This window comes from Penaeus monodon, chromosome 3 (genome assembly GCF_015228065.2).
Source record: "Penaeus monodon isolate SGIC_2016 chromosome 3, NSTDA_Pmon_1, whole genome shotgun sequence".
In the NCBI taxonomy this organism is placed as follows: Eukaryota; Metazoa; Arthropoda; class Malacostraca; order Decapoda; family Penaeidae; genus Penaeus; species Penaeus monodon.
This window is the reverse complement of record NC_051388.1, coordinates 31,859,319-31,883,868: the sequence shown is the minus strand read 5'-3', so window position 1 is coordinate 31,883,868 and position 24,550 is coordinate 31,859,319. Positions and strand designations below refer to the sequence as shown.

The 24,550-nt window shown below is 36.5% G+C and overlaps 1 protein-coding gene across 1 annotated transcript in view; it reads left to right on the top strand.

The window, feature by feature from the left end:
- The window catches only part of LOC119594218 (anillin-like), a gene marked incomplete at its 5' end in the record, with an annotated part of 31,722 nt that extends 8,469 nt beyond the window's left edge, over positions 1–23,253 (top strand). Inside the window, 8 exon segments of the mRNA XM_037943291.1 lie at positions 8,200–8,322; positions 8,509–8,664; positions 9,974–10,103; positions 10,271–10,479; positions 21,237–21,419; positions 21,661–21,855; positions 21,991–22,163; positions 22,340–23,253. Coding sequence (XP_037799219.1) covers positions 8,200–8,322; positions 8,509–8,664; positions 9,974–10,103; positions 10,271–10,479; positions 21,237–21,419; positions 21,661–21,855; positions 21,991–22,163; positions 22,340–22,463 — 1,293 coding nt within the window.
- Between the last annotated feature and the right edge of the window lie 1,297 nt (positions 23,254–24,550).

Sequence of the window (24,550 nt, the reverse complement as noted above, 5' to 3'; positions counted from 1 at the left end):
AAAATTTAAAATTTAAAATATATATATATAATATATATATATTAATTAATATGGAAAAAAACCCCCAATACAAAAAAATAGTTTTTTTATTGTGGGTTTTTTTTTCCATTGTATCAAAACGGGAAAATGTTTTTGGTACATACTCTTATTATATTATATAATTATAATATTTTATATATATATATAATTATTAATATTTTTATTTATATTTATATTTTTATTTATATTTAATTTTATTTTTAATAATATAAAGTGTTGCATATAAAATATTATTAAATTTTAAAATATAATTTATTTTATCTATGTTAGACTAGGTTTTATATATAATATATAATATAAAATATGCAAAATTATAGTATTTGTATTATGTATATTATATATTTAAAATAGTTATAATATGTTTTAAAATTTTTATATAACTTAAAAAGTTTATTTTATATGTTATGTTATCTATATATTAATATTATTTATAATTTTTTTACTAATTCATATATTTATATATATACTATTATTATATATTATATATATATTATATAAAACTATATTATATTATACACATCATATAATGATATATTTAAAAATATATTATTAAAATATATTATATATATATATTATATTATGCACATAAAATAAAATCTATAATGGACATGATTGTCACACACACACAGCACCAAAAACATTTTTTATTTATTTATAATATTTTTATTTTTATATGTCAAATGCAAATATATAAACACAAAATATGCATAATAAGTGTGTATGTTTTTTGTTAAATTATGTTTATTATTCATGTAAAATGTAATTTTTATACATATTATTTTGTATATGTATATACACAATATTTATGTATATGTTTACACATAATTTATGTACTGTATATAACTATATTTTTTGTATATGATATCACATATCTTATGTATAGTATATACTATATATTTATTTTATGTATATTCATATATATATAATATATATTATATATATATTATAATATATTAAAAGTATTTACATGTCATTTTTGTATTTGTATTACGATATATGTGAATATTATACCATACATAACATATGTATTGTTTGTTATTAAAGTGTATTAAACATATATATTATGTATAAATTGTATATATTGTAGAAGATGTATGTATTATGCACACATTATGTCATATTATACATATATGGTGTGTGTTGTGTACATATAAAATAATTTTAAAAAATGTATACATTTTTGTATCTAATGCACACACCACTCACACAAACCCCACCACACACACCACACATACACAACACACACACACACACACAACACACAACCACCACACCCACAACACACACACAACACCCCTCACTCCACACCAAAACCCCACACACAACCCCACACACACTCTCCCCCACACGCAACAACACATGCGCACACACTCTCACCACCACGCCACACTACCAAAAACACCCCACACACCTCACCACACTCCACACCACACACACACACACACACACACACACACCCCACAAAAAAAAAACACACAACAACACCACACACATCCATACACAATCCATCACCATCCAAAAACACACACAAGCCAACACTCTCACACACACCGCCACACTCACCACAACTCAACACGCACACACACTCACACACACTCACACCACTCACACACAACCCCCCACACTCACACACAAAACCCAAACAAACCACACACACACACACACACACACACCCCCAAAACACACACACACACCAACACACATCCATACACAATCCCCAAAAACACACACCTCCATACTCCATACAACATGGCACACACACCACAAACACCACCACCACAACCACCAACAACCACACCAAACACACAACCCCCAACCACACACACACACACACACACATCCACACACATCCACACACATCCCAAAAACACATCCCCTCCACACCACATCCAAATACAAACACAACTCCACACACAATCCACACACATATATATGTGTATATATAAAATATATAAAATGTATACATTTATGTATCCATATGCATATATTATATACATATATCTATATATATGTACAAGTGTGTGTCTGTGTGTCTGCGCACACCCACACACATCCATACATACATGTGCACACACACACAAACACACACACACATCCACTCACATCCACACACATATCCACACACACGTCCACATCCAAACACACACATCCACACACACACACACACATCCACACACACGTCCACATCCAAACACACACATCCACACACACACACACACATCCACACACACATATATGTGTGTGTATATATATATAAAATATATAAAAAATGTATACATTTATGTATCTATATGCATATATGATATACATTTATATATATATATGTACAAGTGTGTGTGACTGTGTGTTTGTGTACATATGTATATTTATAGAAATAATTATATATTGTATATATAGATATGTAATTATAAAATTATTAATACATAATACATACATTACGCAGCATGCCGTGGGACAAAACACCACACACATCCATCCCCACACACACCCCCATAAAAAAATAAAACAACTCCCCCCACATACACAACCACATACACACACACAACCACATACACACACACACAAATATGTCTACATGTATCTATATATACAAAATTATATATATAAATTTAGTATATATATATATTTTATTATTAAAATATTTATTATATATATATATTTTATATATATATATTTATTATTAATTTTATAAATGTATATTTTTATATATAAGTAATATATTATATATATATAATAATATTTTTATATATATTATATATAATTTATAATATTTTTATATATATATATATTTATATTAATATAATATATATATATTTATGAAAACAAAAAAATACTACATATAAAAATATATGCTATTATACATATAAATAGCTACATATGTACAATTATATATATATTTTATATTATATATTAAAATATTATATATTATATTATATATATGCAATATGTTGTGTTTTTTGTGTAAAAAGATTTTTGGAGTTACTTAAATTTTAAAAAATTGGGGGTGGTGGGGTTTTATGTATATATAATATATATATATTTAAAAATATATATTATATATATATAGATAATTTAGTATATTGTCAAATATATTAATACATAATATATCTATATACATATACATATGTATATTTATATATATAAATATATATGTACATATATATACACATGTATACAAAAAATTGTTATAATTCCCAAAAAAACCCGGTATGCTCATTTTGAGCAGCCGGGACCTCTCCACTCCTTCGCCACTAAACCCTCGACTTGCCTTTTTTTTCCACTGTACCATCGAAAACCCGCAAATACTTTGATGTCGTTGTCTTGTCTTTGGTTTGCCTCTTCCTCTGTTTCCTATCACCATCCCTGTCAGAAAGTTTTTCTCAATACTTTTACTTCTCATCAAATACCATAACTTTAATTCCCTTTTGTTCAAGATGTTCAACATACATAGAAATATATACATACAAATCTATATGCATAGAAATATATACATACTAATCTATAACTATATAGATCAACATCTACATATATGTATATATATGTATCTATATACATATATAAGTATATGATATGTATAAATATGTTAGTGTATATCTATGTATATAAATAAATGTATATAAATATGTATTGTAAAAACTTGTGTGTTTTTATATATCTTTATATATTCTTATATGTTGTGTGTGTGTATACATATATTTGCTATTAATATATATAAATATATATAATAATATATATATAGAGAGAGAGGAGAGAGAGAGGGGAGAGAGAAAGAGAAGAAAAGAAAGATATAAAATGAATTTATTGTAAAATATGTATTTTTTATATAATATGAAATGGGCACCCAAAAAGGAATAATGGCAATGGGCAGGTCATATATGTGGGAGACAGGATGACTGATAGACAATGAAATTAACACTGGGCAATAGATAATGTAAAGAGGACAATGGTCAAAGCAATGACAAAATGCTATGATGAAGTAAGAAAATACATATACATATACATATACATATACATATACATATATATATATATTAATTATATTTATTAAAATAATAATTATAATCACATCACATGGGGGGGCTAACGCCGAGGGGGGGCCGGGCGCATCCACCCTTCCTTCCAGCCACGAGGATCCTCGAGGCGAGTCCCAGGCGGGCAAGGGGGCCCATTCTTTTCCTCACGAAAGTCTCGCGACTGCCCAACCCATGATCTCCTGGGAGTCCCACGGTCCCCTCCCCCCAGGGGGTCTCGCAGGAGACAACCTGGTGGGCAGGGTCGTCCATGGGAGGCGAGCTAGGTGGCCATATACCTGAGTTGGCATCCCGGATTATGCAAGTAACAGGCCCCATGCATCTCACGGTGTAACCGCCGTTGGACACTTGGTCCTGCCAACTGTACCCATTCCCGGAAGGGACTTTTAAAAAGGGCATCAAGGCGAGAATCCAAGGCATGGATACCCCAGGTTTCGCTTCCATAGGCAAAACTGGAAGTATAAAGGGCCCTTGAAGACACCAGCTTGGTCCTTCTGCTAGGACCGACATTCCCCAAAAACGCTCTTTTTGATCGAGTTCATGGCTCCTTTTGCCAGACCAATCCGCTACTGATTTCCGGCCCTGACAACCCAAAATAGGGGACAAACGCTCCCAAGGTATGAAAAAATTTCTGTACTTAAACGTCCTCCCCCCCGCAAAGCATGGATCGCTGAAGGGGTTCCCAAACAGGCCCCCAAAGTCCTGAATCTTGGGTCTTGGTCCGGGAGACCTCTAACCTAGGGGCTTCGCCTCATTGCAAAATGCACAAGACCGCCACAAGTGACCCCAAGGACTCAGATAGGGGGAACATCGTGGAAAAAGTCCCCGGCCTTTTAATATTCCCTAGTTTGCCCGACTGATTGGCTAGTAGCTCTGCCCATTATCCAGCCCCTACAAGTTTTAAAAAGTGTGGGTGCAAGGACACAGCCTTCCTCACCCCTGAATTAACAGGGAAAAAAGTTGAATCCCCCCACCACACTTTCCCCCCTTTTCGTACCAGTATAGAGGCTTGCTATCAGGCCAATAATCTGTGTCGGAATTTCCCCCTGAGCCCAGGTCTCCATAGCTTTCCCGTGCCCGATCAAAGCCTTCTTGAGGTCATGTAGGCTGCAAGAAACCCACGCCAAAACTCAGCGGGTTTTCCACAATTACTCGACGCTGGGATACGGTCTTTTGTGGATTGCCAGGAAAAAACCAACTGCTCCGGTCTCTGGTGCCTCAGTGGGTGGTTGTGGATCCTTTCAGAAAAAATGTGGAGCGAGAACCTTCCTGGTATCTGAGCAGGAATGCCCGGGTAGTTCTACAGCCCCATCGACCCCTTTTTCCCCCTTCCATGGGGGGATGACCACCCCCCTCACACTCCGTAAACCCTGCATTCGGGAGGATCCCCCTCGCGTGCTCAAAAGGATGGGGTCGATCTCCTTGGCCACTGACCCGTATCGCTTACCAGCCCAGCATGCGGTTGGAGCGCTGGTACCAGGAGCCAGGTCCTCTTTTTCTGGGACCTAGAAAAGCCCCCGGGAAGGAGGTATTCTCGCTGCGGGGGATCAGCTCCCAGCCAGGGGGGCCACAGACATCTCGTAGCCAGCCGTCACAGCCGGATCCCGCATTGAAGTCGCCCAAAACAATGCAAGTCCGCCGGGGGCAATGCTGCCACGATGCGTTTGGCGTAGAACCCCTTTCAATGGGTTTTATGTACTGGGGAAAGGGCGTAACAGAAATAAGAGACATGAACCCAAAGCATGCTTCGTCTAAATGCCATGATCCCCAACCCCCTCGACTACCGCAGGCTGAAGTCGACTGGAGATGGCTATGGCTACACCCTGGAGGTGGGGGACCCTCTCTGCAGCCCGACCATAGTGGTGTAACCACCCACCTGATCGTGCCGCTACCAGGGCCCTTTTCCCTCGAGAGGGGACCACCTAATCCCCGTCGCTTCAATTCCCGCGATAGCGGGGGAACCCCTCCCTCCGAAGGACCGGATTTCCAAGCCCTACCCGGAAAGCACGCCTGAGGGTTTAAACCTGGGTGGGCACTCCGGGTGCCGCCACCTCTGCCGCCCCCCAACACGCCCCAGTAAAGGGGGGCGGGAGGCTGTGGGACCGCCCATCCACCTGTGGGGGGTTTCCCGAGGGCTTTCCCCCACAAGCTCATGGTGGGTTTTTGGGGCCTGCCGGGGCGCAGGCGGAAAATAACTCTCGCTCCAATCCTGCACCCCCACATTTGCCCCCCCGCGGGACCCACGCCCCCTTACTTGCTGGGGGGGAGGGACAAAACCCCTCCCCCCGCATTTCCATTTAAAAAAGAGTTTCCAGAGGGGGCATTCTGGGGGGGGGGACTGGCAAGGCCCACCCCCCGAGCCGCCCCATTTCCCCCCGGGGGGCTGGGGGCAGGAGTTTGGGACAAACCAGAGCGTGTCCACACGCCGGTGGGGCCCTAACTCCGACCTCTGGGCCTCCCCTGCTCCGAGATCCCCCACAGATTTTTGCCTGGGACCGCAAGGTACCCCGTTACCCCGGGTGGCCACGAGGAGGCCTGCAGAAGTCTTAAGATGGAGAGGGTGTGACCTGGAGGGGAGAATTTTGCAGAAGCTGCTTCCTTTTCGCCTGGGTACCGGGGTGGAAGCTGAAGCAGAAGGGATGCAACACTAACACACTAGGGTACCACAACCATCGCTTCAATCCCCTGCACGTGAACCCCACCCCATATATATATATATATATATATTTATATATATTATATATTATATATTTATATATATATATTTTTCTTTACTTCATCTAATATGATTAAAATATATAATTATATATAATATATATAATATATATTATTATTATTAATTTTGTAATATGATATGTAATATATATATTTATTTTTATATATTTTATATAATTGTATTTAAAACTATATAAATATTTTAAAATAATATATATTTGTAATACATTTATATATAAGGGGAAAAATCATATTTAAAATATTTTATATTAAATATAAAAGATATATATATATATATATATATATAAATTTGTATATATTAATAAAAAAAAAATATATATATATATATTAATTTTTTTTTTTTTGTTTTATTTTTTTTTTTTTTTTTTTTTTTAGATACATGTATAAAGATTTACATGCATTTGCATATACATATAGATACTTGTATATGTATGTTTATATATTTATATATCTATAACATAACATATGCATATGCATATATATAGACACGTGTGTGTGTGTTTGTATGTAATATATATATATATATATATATATATATATATATAACTTTTATATATATAAATAATATATATAATATAATAATTATATATATATATACACACACACCAATACTAACAAATATACATAATATACATACACACATTATACTTTTAAAAATATATACACATCTACAAAACTACTTTTCTCACATCTATTTGATTGACTCTACTTGCATAGGTTTAATGTTCGTACATATATATCTTCATGCACATCTATATGTTTGATGTGTCTATTTATATGTATATATGTGTATATGTAATATATATGTATATGTTATTATGAATACATTTATAAAATATGTTTATGTATATATTATATATATTAATATATAATTATATTATATATATATTATAAAAGTATTTGTATATATAAAATATGATCCCCTATATAAGTTGGGGTGTGTTGTGTGTGTGTGGTGTGTGTCTGGGTTAAAATAAGTATGTGTACATATATAAATATAGTTATGTATATAGTGTTTAAAAGTCTTTTTATTTATTAATATCCAAATGCCCCTGCATCCGCTCCCCGCACCCGCACGCCCTTGCTCTGCTGTGTACCCACACCAACCCCCCCACCACCACCACCACCCCCCCACACACACACCACACCCACACCACACACACACACAAGCACAAAACACAATTTTGTAGTTCTTATTTTCTGCATGTTACTCTAAAGTCCTTTGAAGAAAATGTTTTTTTTTAGCTTTAATTCTTTGTGTTAGTTCAAAGGAAATGTAATTGAGCCCTTAGAAACTTTAACAGTATATATGTCCTCAAAATTTTATAGGCTTAGTAAAAGGTGGATTATTAAGAAATAAAGGTGGATTATTAAGAAATAATTAAATCAATAGGAAGTGACGTACACACCAGTGAGGCAAATAGTTCGTCGTCCTGATTTGAGGTCTCCAACACCAGAGCCAGCAGTGAGTCCTTCTGTCACTGTTAGTGCACGAATCAGGGAACTCCAGGAGGAGGTGAGGCTAATGTGACAAACACAAACATTAATTTGATTTGAATTCATTGAAAATTCATGCTCTTGCATATGCTGCATTTGTTTACTTACTCATTTGAATTTAGCATTGATTCTGTTAATTCTGTTATTTGTTGGTCAATTTTTCTTAGTATGGGATTTCAAGCTACTTATGGCCATCACTCTGCAGGTGGAAGAACAGCAGCGTGTAATATCACAGGCATCCAATGCCATCACAGTGGTACTGCAACGTGTGGAACAGCAAGGTACTCCACAGCATGTTGAGGCCGAGAAGCTGCTGCTGTTAGCTAGTCAGAAAAGGCAGACTGCTCTCAATGAGATCCAGGTTGATAGTCCTTGAATGTTTTGTTTGGAAATATTGTTGGAGTTACTTAATTGTATTTCTACACATAATATTTCCAAAGGAAAAATAATTTTTGCTTGTTTATGTATCTATATGTATATATATGTGTGTGTAATATGTATATATAAATATAGATTATATATATATATATATATATATATATATATAAATTTTATATATATAAATTTTATATATATATATAAATATATATATATATAATATAATATAAATATAAATAAAATATAAATATAAATATATATATTATATAAATATTATATATATATAATATCATATATTATATATAAATATATATATATTATATATAATAATATATATATATATAATTATATATATATAATTATAAATATTATATATATATATATATATATATAGTAGATATATATATATATATATATATATATATATTATATATATGTAAATAATATATACATATATACATATATATCTATATGCATATATGCATATATACATATATACATATATACATATATGTATATATGTATATATGTATATATTTATTTACATATATATATATATATATATAATATATATTTATGTATATATATATATATATGTATATGTATATATATATATACATATATGTATATGTATATAAATATATACATATATGCACATATACATATATGCACATAAGAGTTCCTCTTCAGACGAATAAACCGAAATGATCCATATATATATATATACTATATATATATATATATATATATATATATATATATATTTATATATATATATTATTATATATTATATATATATTATATATATTATATATATTATATATATTTATATATATATTATATAATATTATATATATACTATATATATATATATTATATATATATATATATAATAATATATATATATAATATATAATTATATATATAATATTATATTATTATATATAATAATATTATATATATTTAATTTTTAATATGTATTTTAACTTTTAATATGAATTTGATGAATGAGTGCTACTTATCTCTGTCATGACCATTACCTGGCTCAAACTCTGTCTTTCATGGCACAGCTGTCCAAATTGTTCTTAGTCGTCTTCTTTCTTTCATACTCTTGTCTTCTGTTATCTCCTTTCACATTCCCCTACCAATCCAAATGAATATGATGTGAAGACATTATCCCAGTGTGAATGGGTTAAGTACAGACTATAAGACAGATAGATATCATACAGTCAGAACATGCATGCCTCGGTGTATAGAGGAGTATGGTAAAGTTTTCTTCTAACTACAACCAGAGATTGAAGACTGAGGGTGCCTTGGCTCAGCGCAGTTGGCCAGGGGATGAGGATTGCTGCCAGGGCTCCATCAGCATATCCAGGATATCAGTACCTCTCAAGCAGGACTTCATCAAGAAGGGAATCAATGGTCTGTTTTTTTATGGCTATTTGCTGTTTAGTATCTCTCTGTTGCATATATTTCGATACACTTAAGTCTGTCCATTTATGAAGAATTGATCAATATGTTTTTTAATAGTGATCATCAATATTATTGTACAATTATAGCATATTGTCTGGAAATGACTTCCTTTCCAGGTGACACCATTTATCATCTGATGGTCCTTGTGAAACACCGGGATCAGGTCATATCCTCGCAGCTGCTGACAACACCTGAGTGTGTGGTTGATGGTGCTGTCACCTTCCCAAATCTGATGTCTCTGCATCATCTTACTTCTGACTTCAACATTGCACTGGAAGTCTATGCCCTGAGCACAATTCATCACCGGAACCTTAGCATAAAAAAGGTGAGCACTTACTGTGGCTGGAACGAGAAAGGTCTACTTCTTAATCCATAGTTCAGCTGGTCTTATCTGACTCTGGGATGTGGCTCAAGTTTGGAAATATCACCATTTTTGCCAGGCCAAGGCTAAAACAGTGGTAATGCCCAGATCTTGCTTATTTTTTGTGGCTATTGAAGATCTGTTGACTATGATCATCTCAAGTTTATTGAGTATTGTACAATTAACATACTAGCTATGCGAAGCCTGTAGAGGTATACTTGTGAAACCGAAGCAAGAAGCTAGGCACTCAAAGGTAACTTTTAGATCAGGATCAAGTCTAGCTAGTGGAACTTGGCCTCTATTTTTTTCCTGTGGTTAATGTGTTTGTGTGTATGTACCAATAGTACATAACATATTAAGTATTCAGGTACCAGAAAGCATATCATGAATTAAGAATGTATTATCCAGAAAAAAAGAATAAAAATGTCAGTTTCACTAACCTTATCTGACCTTTGGACTCAAGTCAAGTTCGATATTACCATCTTTTGGCCTGGTCTGTGTGCTTTCTTAACCCATAACTGACGGATTCATAGAGGCCGGGGCCTCGCTGCCGGGGGCTTATATCGTCGCCCTAGCATGCGCGACCACTCATGCCAAATACCAGCATCCCATGCCGTTTCTTCGTAATACTACGAAGATATGTTGTATTTTCGTTTTTTTTTATTTTTACAGTCTCTACTTGCCAAATTTCCCTGATAAATCGAGACTGAAGGGTATTTTTTGTTTTTATATAGACTCCATAGTTGATCATTATTAGGTCTATAGTCCGAATAAAATAAGCAGTGTGCGGCATCATGGAGTTGAAATTGTCAGTTTGTTGCATTTTTTTAGTTTGTTGCATGGTAAAAATGAGTGTTAAAACTGACTTAATCACACTTTCACTGGCAAAAAAATAATCTTTTGCCGTGATTGTAACAAAAAAAACTCATGGCATGTCCATACATGCTCTATGGCATGTGCATACGTGCCCCCGGCAGATGGTCCCGCCATGCCATGGCATGTGCGTACATGTCACCCGTCGGCAATGGGTTAAGAACTAAAGCTGTGGTTCAAATGGCCTTCGGATTCACGTCCGGAATTATCTTCATTTTGTGATTGTACTTTTACTGGAATCAAAAGAGTAGTCACAAGCTACATCTAACTCTGGGATTATAACCATATTAGTCAGGCTTAGGTTTGCTAGTTGGGTAACTATGAGGGCCAGATCTAGATCATTCTTTGCCTAGATAGTGGTGATCTACAGACTGTGATCATTTTAAGGGATTTGTAATATATTTTTATGCAGTTTGAAATCACTCAAAATATTCTGAAGCCAGCCAAACCAGGGTGTGTGTGTGATAGTAATGGAACCAAAATGGGATTGAGGCTACCCAGAGATGGTACCAGGGCCATCTGGCTATTGGAACCTAGGCTTCTGGGAGGTATACCTAAAATGTTTTATACCCAGATTCAACTTCTGAGGATCCATAGTCTACAATTGTCTTTTAAATTTTTTAAGTGTTACTATGGTATTATAAGGCTATAATGCTACTACAAATACACCCTATGATGCCAAGCATGGTGGGGTGTAGTTGTAGATTAATCTGTGTGTTATTGGAGTTTGGGCAGCTGGCAATGCTACAGGACCAAAGTTGAGTTTGACGAGTGGAACTCTATGCTTTACAGACCAGGTAGACACCCAGGAAACCTGTCTGTCTGCCAGTTAAAACATAAAATTATTTGTTATTGTTACTGCATGGTTATAGAGAGGGTTGGCCAATTTAAATCATAATGATTTAACCCATTTGGCACATATGAGAAGAATCACCAAGGAGTCAGTTAATAGTCCTACCTATCTCACCTGTTTATCCTTTTCCTTGACTTTTGGAAAGGGTCTTGTTTTATTTCATAGTCTTAAATGTTACCAAGATTTTAATTTTAATAAGAATTTAATAATCATAACATCAATAAAAATAATAACTGTATTGATATCAATTGTATTATAAAGGAGAACACATTTTCCTGCCAATTCAAGGAATGGGGAAATCAGGATCAGTCACTAGGGCCTACTAATAAACTCCTTGCTGGCTGAGCACATGTGGAGCCATCTGTATGTAACAAAATTCACAAAGACTACAGGGGACAGAACATAAATCCATGGGTGGTTGGGTTAAATCAGTGATTTAACCCAAGGTTTATATCAAATGATAAAAAAAAAATTACTTCTGCCCAAAGCAACATGGAGTTAAAAAATAAATATGAAAATAAACACATAATTACATCTGCTTTATACATGTCTGATGAATTGAACACTAAAATCACTTGTACAATCCAGCAAAAATTTCCACATTCCATTAAAAATTACATCAAATGGTTTTACTTGTAATGAACTGTACTTGTCTCTGAGAAGTAGAATACTAAAGCACTTCCTTTTACAGTACAGCACTACAAAAAATACCACATACTATTTAAAAAAAAGAAAAAAAAGAGATTTACGTATAATGAAGTAATGAATTTAAATAAGAAAATTCAAAATTATTATAGCCTGTATTTAGCCTGAATTTTTAGTGGAAAAGCAGTCTTTGAAAAAATGTTGCACTCTTCTTTTGAAAAGTAGTTCATAAAAAAATAAATTATAAATTTGTTGAAATCAAGAATATTTAAAAATTAAATTTTTTATTTTTAGTTCTTATGACAATAAAATTGGTTCTTTTATGCATCCTATTCATTAATATCATCAAATACATCTATTCTGTGTTCATGATTTTAAACAAAAACACCAGTTTTGCTGTTTTTTTCTGTCATCAGCCAGTTCCTTAGTTTTGAATGTACAATACCATAGCTTGAAAAGTCTCTTTCAACCTCTGATGCTGATGCCACTGCAGACAGTAGTTGTTGTACTGCTGAAATTAGATCACTAACCAACACATTTGAATGTAACCACCATTCAACAGCTGACATACCCTTGGTCACAGAATCACTAGACTTAAATGTAAGAAAAGGATCCAATTTATTTTGAAATTTCAGAGATGACTGGGACAAATGAGGGAAACTTTTCATTAGTATAGTCCATTGTATTATTCACTTCTGCACTAAGCAGTTTTCCTTTAAAGGAAGAATAAATCAGGTTTGCAAGATGAGCTTATGTTGTGACTTGGCCAAAATTCTTTTTTGCAATAGTTACTGCATCTCTGTCATTGATAAAGTTGTGATTAATTCTTTCCATATGTACAGTACTTCAGCAATTGTACATATGACTTTGTCCAAAGTCACAGCTGTTGGTTCTAGTCATGCAAGTAGGTCCACTGTTGACTGCTTCATTAGTCTGCTCCTATCAATTTTATAAATTTTCATGAGAGCTGGCCAGTTCTTTATGTATGTCTTCAGACAGTTACACATGGTTTTCCATCTTGTGTCCTGAGGCATAACAAGACGTTGCCCATCTTCCTGGCAGTATCTTGCATAAACATAGTGATTTTATAAAAGTATTTTATTGTATACATGACATGCTCTTTAATATTGACAATTTCTAGATCATAAACCTGAAGACTCAGAATGTGAGCAGTACAGCCATAGATCAACTTCAGTTCATTTCCATGTTCTAACAGTTTCCTCATTTTGTTTACATTAACTGTGCATTATCTGTCACTGCTACCAGCATGGTAACCAAGTTGCTCTGTACAATTCTGAATTGCTGATTTTGAGAGCTCTTCTAGATATTCAGCTGTATGAGGCTGGCCAATTGTGTCTATTGTATCCACTAGATATATATATATATATATATATATATATATATATATATATAATATATATATATATATATATATATATATATATATATATATATATATATATATTAATATATATATATATATATATATATATATTTATATATTTATTTATTTATTTATTTATTTATTTATTTGAAGTAGACACAGTAACATATATAATAGGCTTGTGAATATTAGATCATCCATCTGAAGACAAACAGTTTCATCCTTCAGCTCTGTGGCATACTTTGCATATTCTTTTCCTATATCATGGTTAGGAATTTGTCTGCAATCCTGGCCTCAACTTCCCAACCATTTTACAAAACTGAGGATATTCTACCAATCTAAATGAAGAATTGGTAGCAGAGATCATTATAACTTCTTCATCAAGGTTTGCTTTTTCATAAGAAGTGGTCTTTGTAATAAATGTGCCGGAAGTTGTTGCTTCACACTTTGAAAAACTGTGGCAGAAGTTGAACATTCTTTCTGTAATGTTGGAATTGCAACACTTCTTTAAGGCACCTTACCTGGATCATCCAAATCCTCCAATTAATTTTGTAGCTGCTGACATTTTTCTGAGATTTCATTCTTGCTACTATTCTTTGTAACCTAATTTTATACTGTTTGCATATGAAGGAATTCTGTGAAAATGGATCACTCTTCCTACCAGATACATTAAGCCTTTTGGTCTGTGACCTCTCTACACTCAGGAATGAGTTGATGTAACACACAAACTACTACACAGTGGCACAAGTCCGACCATGTCATGTCATGATATATAAAGGAACAGTCAGAACAGAGAGATGATGTAATTCAACATGCTGTAAAAGCACTCCAAAATGTGTTTTAAAGTAATGTATAGAATATATAATTGCTTGAAATATTTTTATGCTGATAAAAAAGAAAGAAAATCAGATAAATCAAAAGAATCAGATTTTTAATTTTTTATTTATTTATTTATTTTTATTATTATTATTATTATTTATTTATTATGTATTTAATTATTTATTCATTTATTTATTTTTTATTCATTTTTTATTCGTTTTTTTCATCACGAACCCTGGTTATAGTCTACTTAAAGAGATGATGTGGAGTCTGCGCAGGGAAACATTCTATTACCATCTTGATATAGCATATCAGTTCCCATGTTCCACTTACATCAAGAAGATTGGGGTGAGCATGGCTAGAGAGGGAGAAGAGAGCTTACTTTGGGAATAAGGACATAGCTGGAACACTGTAGGTCCCATTCATCACAAAGAAGATGCAAGGAAACAGCCTGTCCGTTTTGGACAGCTTGTATGTAGTTTTGTGCAAAATGAACTAGGATTAGTCACAATAAATAATATCCCCCCTCCCCCCTACACACACACACACACACACACACACACACACACACACACACACACACACACACACACACACACACACACACACACACACACACACACACACATATATATCCCATGCCTGTTATTATTGAGGGGCAGCATAGAAGACAGGGACTGAGGCTGAGTGCTGGGGATCACTCCTACCTTGGCTCAACTAATCTTGCATGACCTTTTCTTCTCCTTCTTTCATTTTCCTTCTTTTTTCCCTCTTTCCATTTCCTAAGTTGTAGAAACTGCTGAAAAGATGAAAGGCTAACTTTTTGTCTGTCCTGAATGGTATGGGGGAGCCATGAGCACAGTAATCCCTTGATTAATTGCCTTTACTACCCCTCAGTGATACCCGGTCCACCCTGAGGGGTAAATTTTGTATCCTTATCAGGGGCATTAAGTTTTGCCCCTTCATCAACTAGCCTATCTAACTTTGGCCTCTCTGGTTTCCTAACCCCTGCCTCTCCTTTGATCAGGGTTCCAACCACTGCCACTACTACTACCCCTCCTCAGTGCTTGCTATCAACTCTATCCACTTCAAATCATCTACCCAGGTCATTACTCAATCTTCAGAGTACATTTCTTCCTCCCTTCCAACATCCTCCACTCAATCTCCACCTCTGCAGTATTAGTACATTGCTACACTATTCCTTCAAGATTCTGCTGTAAGTCCTACACCAATGTTGCCAAGATTGGCTTCCGTAGATATGATGTCCATCACAAACTTTATATTGGTGGACTGTCCTGGCCTGTTTGACCGTATCGACCCTGAATGTTGGCATTGTAGCCACTCTACTAAGCATTGTTTCTTCAAAACCCACTCTACACTTGTTCACCCTGGTTATAACTATTCATATTGCTCTGCACAATTATCCACGTGTGCCAATTGTGGTGGATCCCATAATGTATTTTCTAGAAGCTGCCCCATCTACAAGTTGATTCTGAGGTAGCAGTTCTCAGATTCAAACTTGGCCTTGCTTTATGTGAGGCCAGACAGGAATCACACCAGTGAGGTTTTTTCTCACTACCTATCCCAACACTATCCCTTGTTCTGTTCTACTCCCTTCTTCCGAAGATGTCACAACATCTCCCCCAGTATCTTGTCTTCCTACCCATTACCATCCTATCTCTACTCCCTCTCTCACTAGTCAATTTTTTCCCCACTTTAAATCAAAATACTCCAATCTCTCCCATGTTGCTTTTGCCCTTCTCCTCCTCACTTTACCTGTTGCACCTGGCAATCTAAACTTCTACCCCATCTTCACCTTCCTCATTCTCTCCTACACCCACCTCTTTGCCTACCACATCCTCTCCTACACCCACCTCTTCCCCTACCACATCCTCTCCTTCACTCACCTCTTCCTCTGTTCCTCAGACATATCTCCTCTTTTCATCAGACAAGCTTTGTTTCTCAGACCTCTTCACTCAACTAACCTCCAGAAACTCTTGAGGACATTCAAAACTTTCCTAATATGAATGCTCCTCTCCCTCTCCCTCTCCCTCTCCCTCTCCCTCTCCCTCTCCCTCTCCCTCTCCCTCTCCCTCTCCCTCTCCCTCTCCTCTCTCTCTCTCTCTCTCTCTCTCTCTCTCTCTCATCTACTCTCCAATCTCTTTACTCATTCCCTCTGTATTCTAAGTAATTGCTAATATCCATCATCCTAAGGTTGATGTGAAGCAATGGTGTGGTAGCCTAGGTTGTGTTAACCCAATGCTGCTGGGGAAAATGCTGTGCTTATTTTTTGTATTCTGTGAAATGTCTCGGCACATAGATGGCTCTGCTAGTGCTTAGCCACAAAGGAGTCAATTAGTAGACCTTGTGACCAAACCTGATTTCATCTTTCCTTTAATTGGTGGGAAGAATGTATTTTTTACTAATGCTATGAATATCAATGTGTTATTTTTATTATAGACATTATAATTACTTTACAGTTACATTAGTAACAGCAAAATAAGATAATGTAAAATATTTTTGTAAATCAAGGAAAAGGGTAAATGGGCGAGACAGGCAGTACTTGTAATTGGCTCATTGGTGATTTAGTACAAGTGTAGCCATCTATGTGTAAAAACAATTAATAAAGTAAACTCACAGTGGGCATGGGATATATATACATGTCATGCCTATTGGCATTGAGTTAAATGCTTGCAAGCCTTACAGCTGCCACCGCTGGCTAGCCTAGTGCAATAAAGGGAGCAGCTATGCAGAAGCCTCACCTGCCAGTTCATAGCCTCTCCATCATCAAGTGCCTCGTAGTGTTCACCCATGGAAACTGGGCACCTTGCAGGCCTAGGCAAAGCTGTGGAGTATCTCAGAGCAATGGGGCTGTAGAGTTATGGAGTCATGTTGGAACACACCCTATCTCTGTACCAACTACTGTCCCTCAACTACCTGGGGCACAGGATGGGAACTGTGCCCCAGTCACTTGTCCCACCTGTGTCCTGATAATTGTCAACCCAGCATGATGACTGTTGGACAAAGACTAAGGGAACCCTGCTCTAAATGGGAAAGCATTGATGAAGGTGGCAGAGGTGGTTTCCTCCTGGAGCAACTGCCTGAGGCAGGTGGGCTCTTGATGTAGGAGCTTGGAACAGCTGGTCTTTGTGGCAAAATGATTGTTTACCCCAGCTATTGAGGTAAGTGGTTGGGAGTTGAAGTAGCTACCTTCTCAGGGTTGGGAAGACCTGGCAGCAGCATGATCAGTATGGGTGGGTACACCTACTACTGGTCGGGCTGGAGCAATGCTCATCGTCTCCAAGGAATAGCCATAGCTGTCTCCAGCTGACTTCAACCGTTGGTTTAGAGGTTACACTGGTTGACAAGCGTATTATGGCATTGAGACTGAAGCAGGCTTTTGGTTTTGTCTCTCTTATTGCTCTGTATGCTCCTACCGATGTTTGCAAAATTGATGAGAAAGGCGTTCTATGCCAAACTCACATCTGGTGCAAACAGATGCAGTATCCGGCTGTGATAGAGCTGGCTATGAGATGTCTGTTGGTTTCCATGGCTTGAGAGCTGATCTCAGTAATGAGAATAGTCTCCTTCAGGGCTGTGCTAGGTCCCAGAGATTGAAGATTTCTGGCTCCTGGTATTAGCAATCCAACCCACATTGCTGGACATGGTATAGCAATACAGGTACTGTGGCTAAGGGAATTGATCACATTCTTGTTAGCCCTTCCTGGAGAATACTCCAGAACTACAGGGTTTGCCCTGATTGCTGAGTTCTGTGGTTTCACTTGGACAGATTGAGGGAGGAGTGTGCTCAAAAACTTAATGGACCTAGTAGCTCTGTGGAGTTCTTTTAAGTGTGAAACACTTGATGCAGCAGAGGAGTCCATTGGCAAATGCCCAAGGGCAAGGCAGAATTTCATCTCACTGGAGACCAATGAAGGCCACGTATATGTGTCGGATGGCTTGACTGAGTGGCAATTTGCAGGGTTTGCAGTGTTCCTTGATGTGCAAGGTTCAGACACTATTGAGAAGGGTCAAGGAACAATACACCAGGAATCTTGTTGAGCAGATTGAAGGATTCTTCTTCTTCAACTAGCTTTTCCATGTTCATCATGGGCTGCCGGTGCGGATCTTCTGGTTCCATCTGCGTCGGTCTTGTGCATCACGCTCTTGGACTCCGACTTCCCTCATATCCTCGTGGTAGCAGTCATACATCCTCCGTCTTGGTCTTCCATGTCTCCTTATTCCGATCTTCATATTCTCCACTCTTCTACCTACATACTCTTCGCCTCTCCTTCGTACATGTCCATACCACCTCAACCATTCCTCACGTAGTTTATCTTGCAGCCTTGATGCTCTTAACCTTTCCCTGATACACTCGTTCCTTACTCTCTCTTCAAGAGCAGAATGAAAGATATTTCTCTGTAAATGACCTCCGTCCTGCCTATGGTCCTTGATGCCATCTGGCAGTCTGGTCCCATTCCCCCAGACCAAGTAAAGGGTGTGGTCATCCCTCTCTGGAAAGGGAAGGGGATCATTGGGGTTCTAGCAACTACCATGGCATCACACTGCTCATTATACCAGGCAAGGTTCTTCTGAAATGCATCTGTGACCCTGTGCTAAGGTACCAGAGACTGGAGCAGTCTGGATTCATTCCTGGTAAGTTCTCAATAGACTGCTTCCTAGGGCTTTGAGTCATTGTGGAATGTTGTTGCGAGTTTGGTCATGGGCTGCTTGCAGCCTACATCAACCTCAAGAAAGTATTTTACTTGGTGCATTGCAAATCCCTATGGCTTAGGGGAATTCTGACATGGATTGTTGGTTTAATATCAATCTATATACTGATATTGGAAGTGCAGTAAAGCGTGATAAGGGCCTGTCGAGCTTATTCCGTTAACTCGGCTGTTAGGCAAGGCTGTGTCCTTGCTCCAGCAATTTTTTTGCATGGACTGGATAATGGGCAGAGCAATATCAAGGTCACAGACCTTGAGTCTCTGGAATCTCTGGTGGTGCTGATGCATTCAGCAATGAGGCAAAGCCAGGATGTTGGAGACCTGTTAGGGGAACCTGTTCAGTTGATACATGTTTGTGGAGAGGTCTGATGACTCTTGTGGCTAAGTACTTGTAGAGCCATCTGTGTGCAGAGACCTTTTTAAAAAAATTCTTAAATGGGTACAGCATTTTCCCAGCAACATTAGGTTAACTCATGTATGTTTGATAAATCATCACCATTATAACTGATGATGCAATCAACATGCATCAGTTATATCTTGTTTCCGTCTCATTTCAACTTTTTTCTACATTTGTCACAATGACCTCCCATTATTCCTTCACACATATTCATTTGAGGTAGCAAATCTTTTATTTTTTTTCATGCTCAGGTTCACAGGATGACATTTTCAAGTATTCCCAATTTATATATATATATTTTTTTGTCTTGAAACTGATTTACTTCTTTTCTATTTTGCTTTAAATGTACTATATTGATGTAAAGAAATAGTAGATTTTCTGTTTTTTGGAGCAGTTATATCAAACACATTCCGTTAATTTATGAGTTGTAAAAAAAAAGGAAAATTCTCAGATTTTTTGTGATGAAAAAGTGAGTATCCACAAGGTCTAGCTGAGGGTACAATTTTTATCCATGAAGATAGGCCTAGTCTCATTTTATTTAGAAGAAAAGGTGGTTACCAGGTATCTCCTTTCTTTTATTGATTTCCTCCTTTTATGTTAACAGCTTATAGAATAGTGGATTTCCACTCAATATTCTTATTGAATTTCTATTATTTATTAGTGTAATTACTTATCTGGCTAACAATTTGATGCAGTGAATTAAGATAGTCCTTAAGATGTATTTCCTTTTTTGAAGGAAACTTTTCAAAAATATAAACAGGATCTTTAATACCAAAACTACACATAGGAATAAAATATGACATGCATTGACTGAATGCCCAATTCAGTACAATTTAGTTTAGTTCCTAATTCAGTCACTGGCTAGGACATACAATGGTTCATTTTCACTACCCCTCCTAAGTATGATTTATCACACAATCATATATACTTATTCTTTATTTGGGAAATGTGTACATTTTGGTAGATATGTGGTTTGCATGACCTGTCCTTTGTGTATATATACTTGTATTCTGTTTGCAGGAGCAAAGCCGCATGAAGCTAACCCCATTGAAGAGGTTGCAGAAGAATGACTCACGTGTGGCATCCCCCTCTGTGCAGTCTCCTGGCGGCCCGTTTGCTGTTCGTAGCTCCTCTTTCCAGCTTGTTGGCTTCACTCACTTGAACATTTCTACTCTCACCAGGAATGCTTGGACACTTGAAAAGGTATACAGCTTCTAGGGTAACTACACCTAAATGAAGTGAATCTTTTGTGGTGAACCTTTTTATTATTATTATTATTATTATTATTATTATTATTATTATTATTATTATTATTATTATCATGAAAGTGTTATTTTGGTTTTATATATGTATGCGTATAACATTGGATATATGTATATGCAGACATTTGCTTAACTTTGCTTCTGGAGTGAGAGTATCATCTAAGTTTTCTGTTTGTGTATAGGTCCCTTTTTCCTCCCCATTGGATGGCCATCTGCTGATGAACGTGAGTTGTAGCTTTGAGGGAGGCATCACAGAGAGAGGTTTCCTCACAATGTTTGAGGATGTTGGGGGCTTTGGTGCTTGGAACAGAAGGTGGTGTGTCCTCAGTGGAATGCACCTTCGGTACTGGAGATATCCAGATGATGAGACCAAGAAGGTAGGAAGATGGAACACAAAATGACACTAGTCTAAAAATTGTTTGGGATTTCCTTTGGAATTGGATTCTACTAACTACTTTCAGGAAGAAGTTTCATGAAAATTCCATCAGCAATAATTATGTATTTCTGTGCAGGATGCCATTGGACAGATTGACCTCCGTAGATGCACAACACGGCGTGTAGAGCTTGTGGCTAGGGATGTCTGTGCCCGTCAGCATACCTTCCAGTTGACCTGCATGCGTCCTGCATACAGTGGGGATATTAATAACCTTGTGCAAGAGATTCATGGTTCTGCTCTTGTTAGCAAGTGGGTATCTTTTTCGTAGAAGTGTCATGCTCTTGTTCAGTTTTGTGCTCTGGTTCCTTTTCCTTTTTCACTTTTACACTCCCATTTGATGTACTATTTCTTCAGTTGATTGAGATAAAGATAGTGTCTGATATATGGCTTTAGTAGTTTAAGGTTGTTTCTCCCCTCTTCCTCAGGTTGCTCTTGTCTGCAGACAGCAAGGAAGAAAGAATACTGTGGTGCAACAAACTTAACAAGGCTTTGGCTAACATCAGGGCTTGGGATCCTGATGCTCTTAGGCCAGAGGATTACCAAGTATAATAGCCACATCACTTTAAGGATATTTGCAGCTTGAATAACAAAAGTTTGCTTTTGAGAAATTAACACAAATCTCTTAGGCCAAATGATTAAATTTAGAACAGCAGGCACTTATTTGCCTTTTAGTTTTCAGACAGGAAAGTGAGTGCTTTGCCAAATTTGTAGATGTTTATATAAAACTGGTTGCCTGAAAATGATAGGAAACAAATTAATTTATGATGGAATATATATATATTGTATAGCAAAGATGCTTTTTATGAACATACTTCTTTTCTTCATATGCTTTATTACAATGATTTTCTTTTATTGTAGTGGGATTTATTTATACTTTAATATTATGTAGTATATGTTACTAATCACTTGTCATATATCAGTTTCTGAATAATGGCAAATTATCCAAAGGAATATTTGTTGGACACATCTGTGCTTGCATTTAATCTGTGAAAATGAGCAGATTGAATCAGATATTGTTCTTTTGTCTCTGTAACTGAAATGCAGTACTTGATTTTACAAAGTAATTCATACCTCACTCCTCCCTAGCCATACAGTTTGATGACATTGTTGATTACATAGAGGCAGTACAGTATCTAGTTTATACTTTTGGGGGACAGGATTTTGAATTTGTTGAGAGATTTCTATATAACCTTATAAACTAGATATTTTTTCATATGAGTGCTGATCGATATATTGAAGATTACATGTGGATAACTTTCCTTCAGTTTATTTATAACATCTTAGTAGGTTGAGAATATCCCTTATACAGTCTGTCATATTGTAATAAAACTAGTAAAAATAGGGAGTTTCCTTGATTTCCTTCTTTCTTGTAGTTCAACATCACTATTAGATCGTTTGTCAAGTTATTTGTAAAAAGGTGGTTATAAGTGTATTAAGGAGAACTACAGAGTTGCTTTTCAGGTCCAGGCTCCCTAAGCTTTGGGTTATAGCAGTGGTTTACATCCCAGGACCCTTAGGATGTTCTTGAGTATTACATGAGCATTAAAAAAAATAAATAAATGTATGGCTGGCTAGAGCTTCAGTTGCCTAACAAGAATGTTTCTTGTATACTTATAATTGCATGATACACAGGTTCCAAGCCACAGAACCTGCTGAAATGAGGGATGTTCTGAACATGGTTGTCAACTTTGTCAAAGGTGGAACCTAACAGTTGTGTAAGGATTTGGAATCTGAAAATGAAACCTTGCTTTTTCACACAAACATACGGTGGAACATAAAAGGGGAACATGATTGAATGCCTTTATGGACTATGAGAAGTAATATTTCTAGATTTGGTGCAGAAGGCAGATCGCCATGACAAGTTCCAATCTGAAGACTTTCAGCTATCTCTATTGTAAGCTACGGTCACACTACTCTGGTATAACTCAGGGTCCCGAGATACACCGAAATTTTGCCCCAACAAACTCGAATGCTGGGGCAAAACCCCGAGATACGCTAAGACCACGAGAAGACGAACATGTTGGGTCTTTGCTTCGGCGAAAGTCGGGGCAATTTTTCCATTGTCAAAAACTATACTTCATATTTTGTACAAATAATTTTATAAAATATATTATTCCCTTTTTTGCTACAAAATATGATTTCATAATATATATATAACCTGCATTACAATAAAATTGATTGCAGTGAATTAAAAAAAATATTTGATATGTCGTTCAGAAGCTGAATTGACCGACGAAGGTAAATAGTCCCACAGCTTAGAGAAGGCGGGTCATTCAACTATTTTCTCGCAAAATGGAACATGTCAATTTCTCCCCAGAAGTGATCCACTCCTTTTTAGAGAAAGTGCGTGAAGTAGAGCCACTCTGGAACATCAAACATAAACATTACATCAAGAAAACCCTCTTTCTCTCCCTCCCTCCCTCCTCTCTCTCTCTCTCTCTCTCTCTCTCTCTCTCTCTCTCTCTCTCTCTCTCTCTCTCTCTCTCTCTTTTCTCTCTTCTCTCTCCTCTTCTCTTCTCTCTCTCTCCTCCCTCCTCCTTCTCTCTCTCTCTCTCTCTCTCTCCCTCTCTCTCTCTTCTATCTCTCCTCTCTCTCTCTTCCCTCTCTCTCTCTCCTCTCTCTCTCTCTCTCTCCTC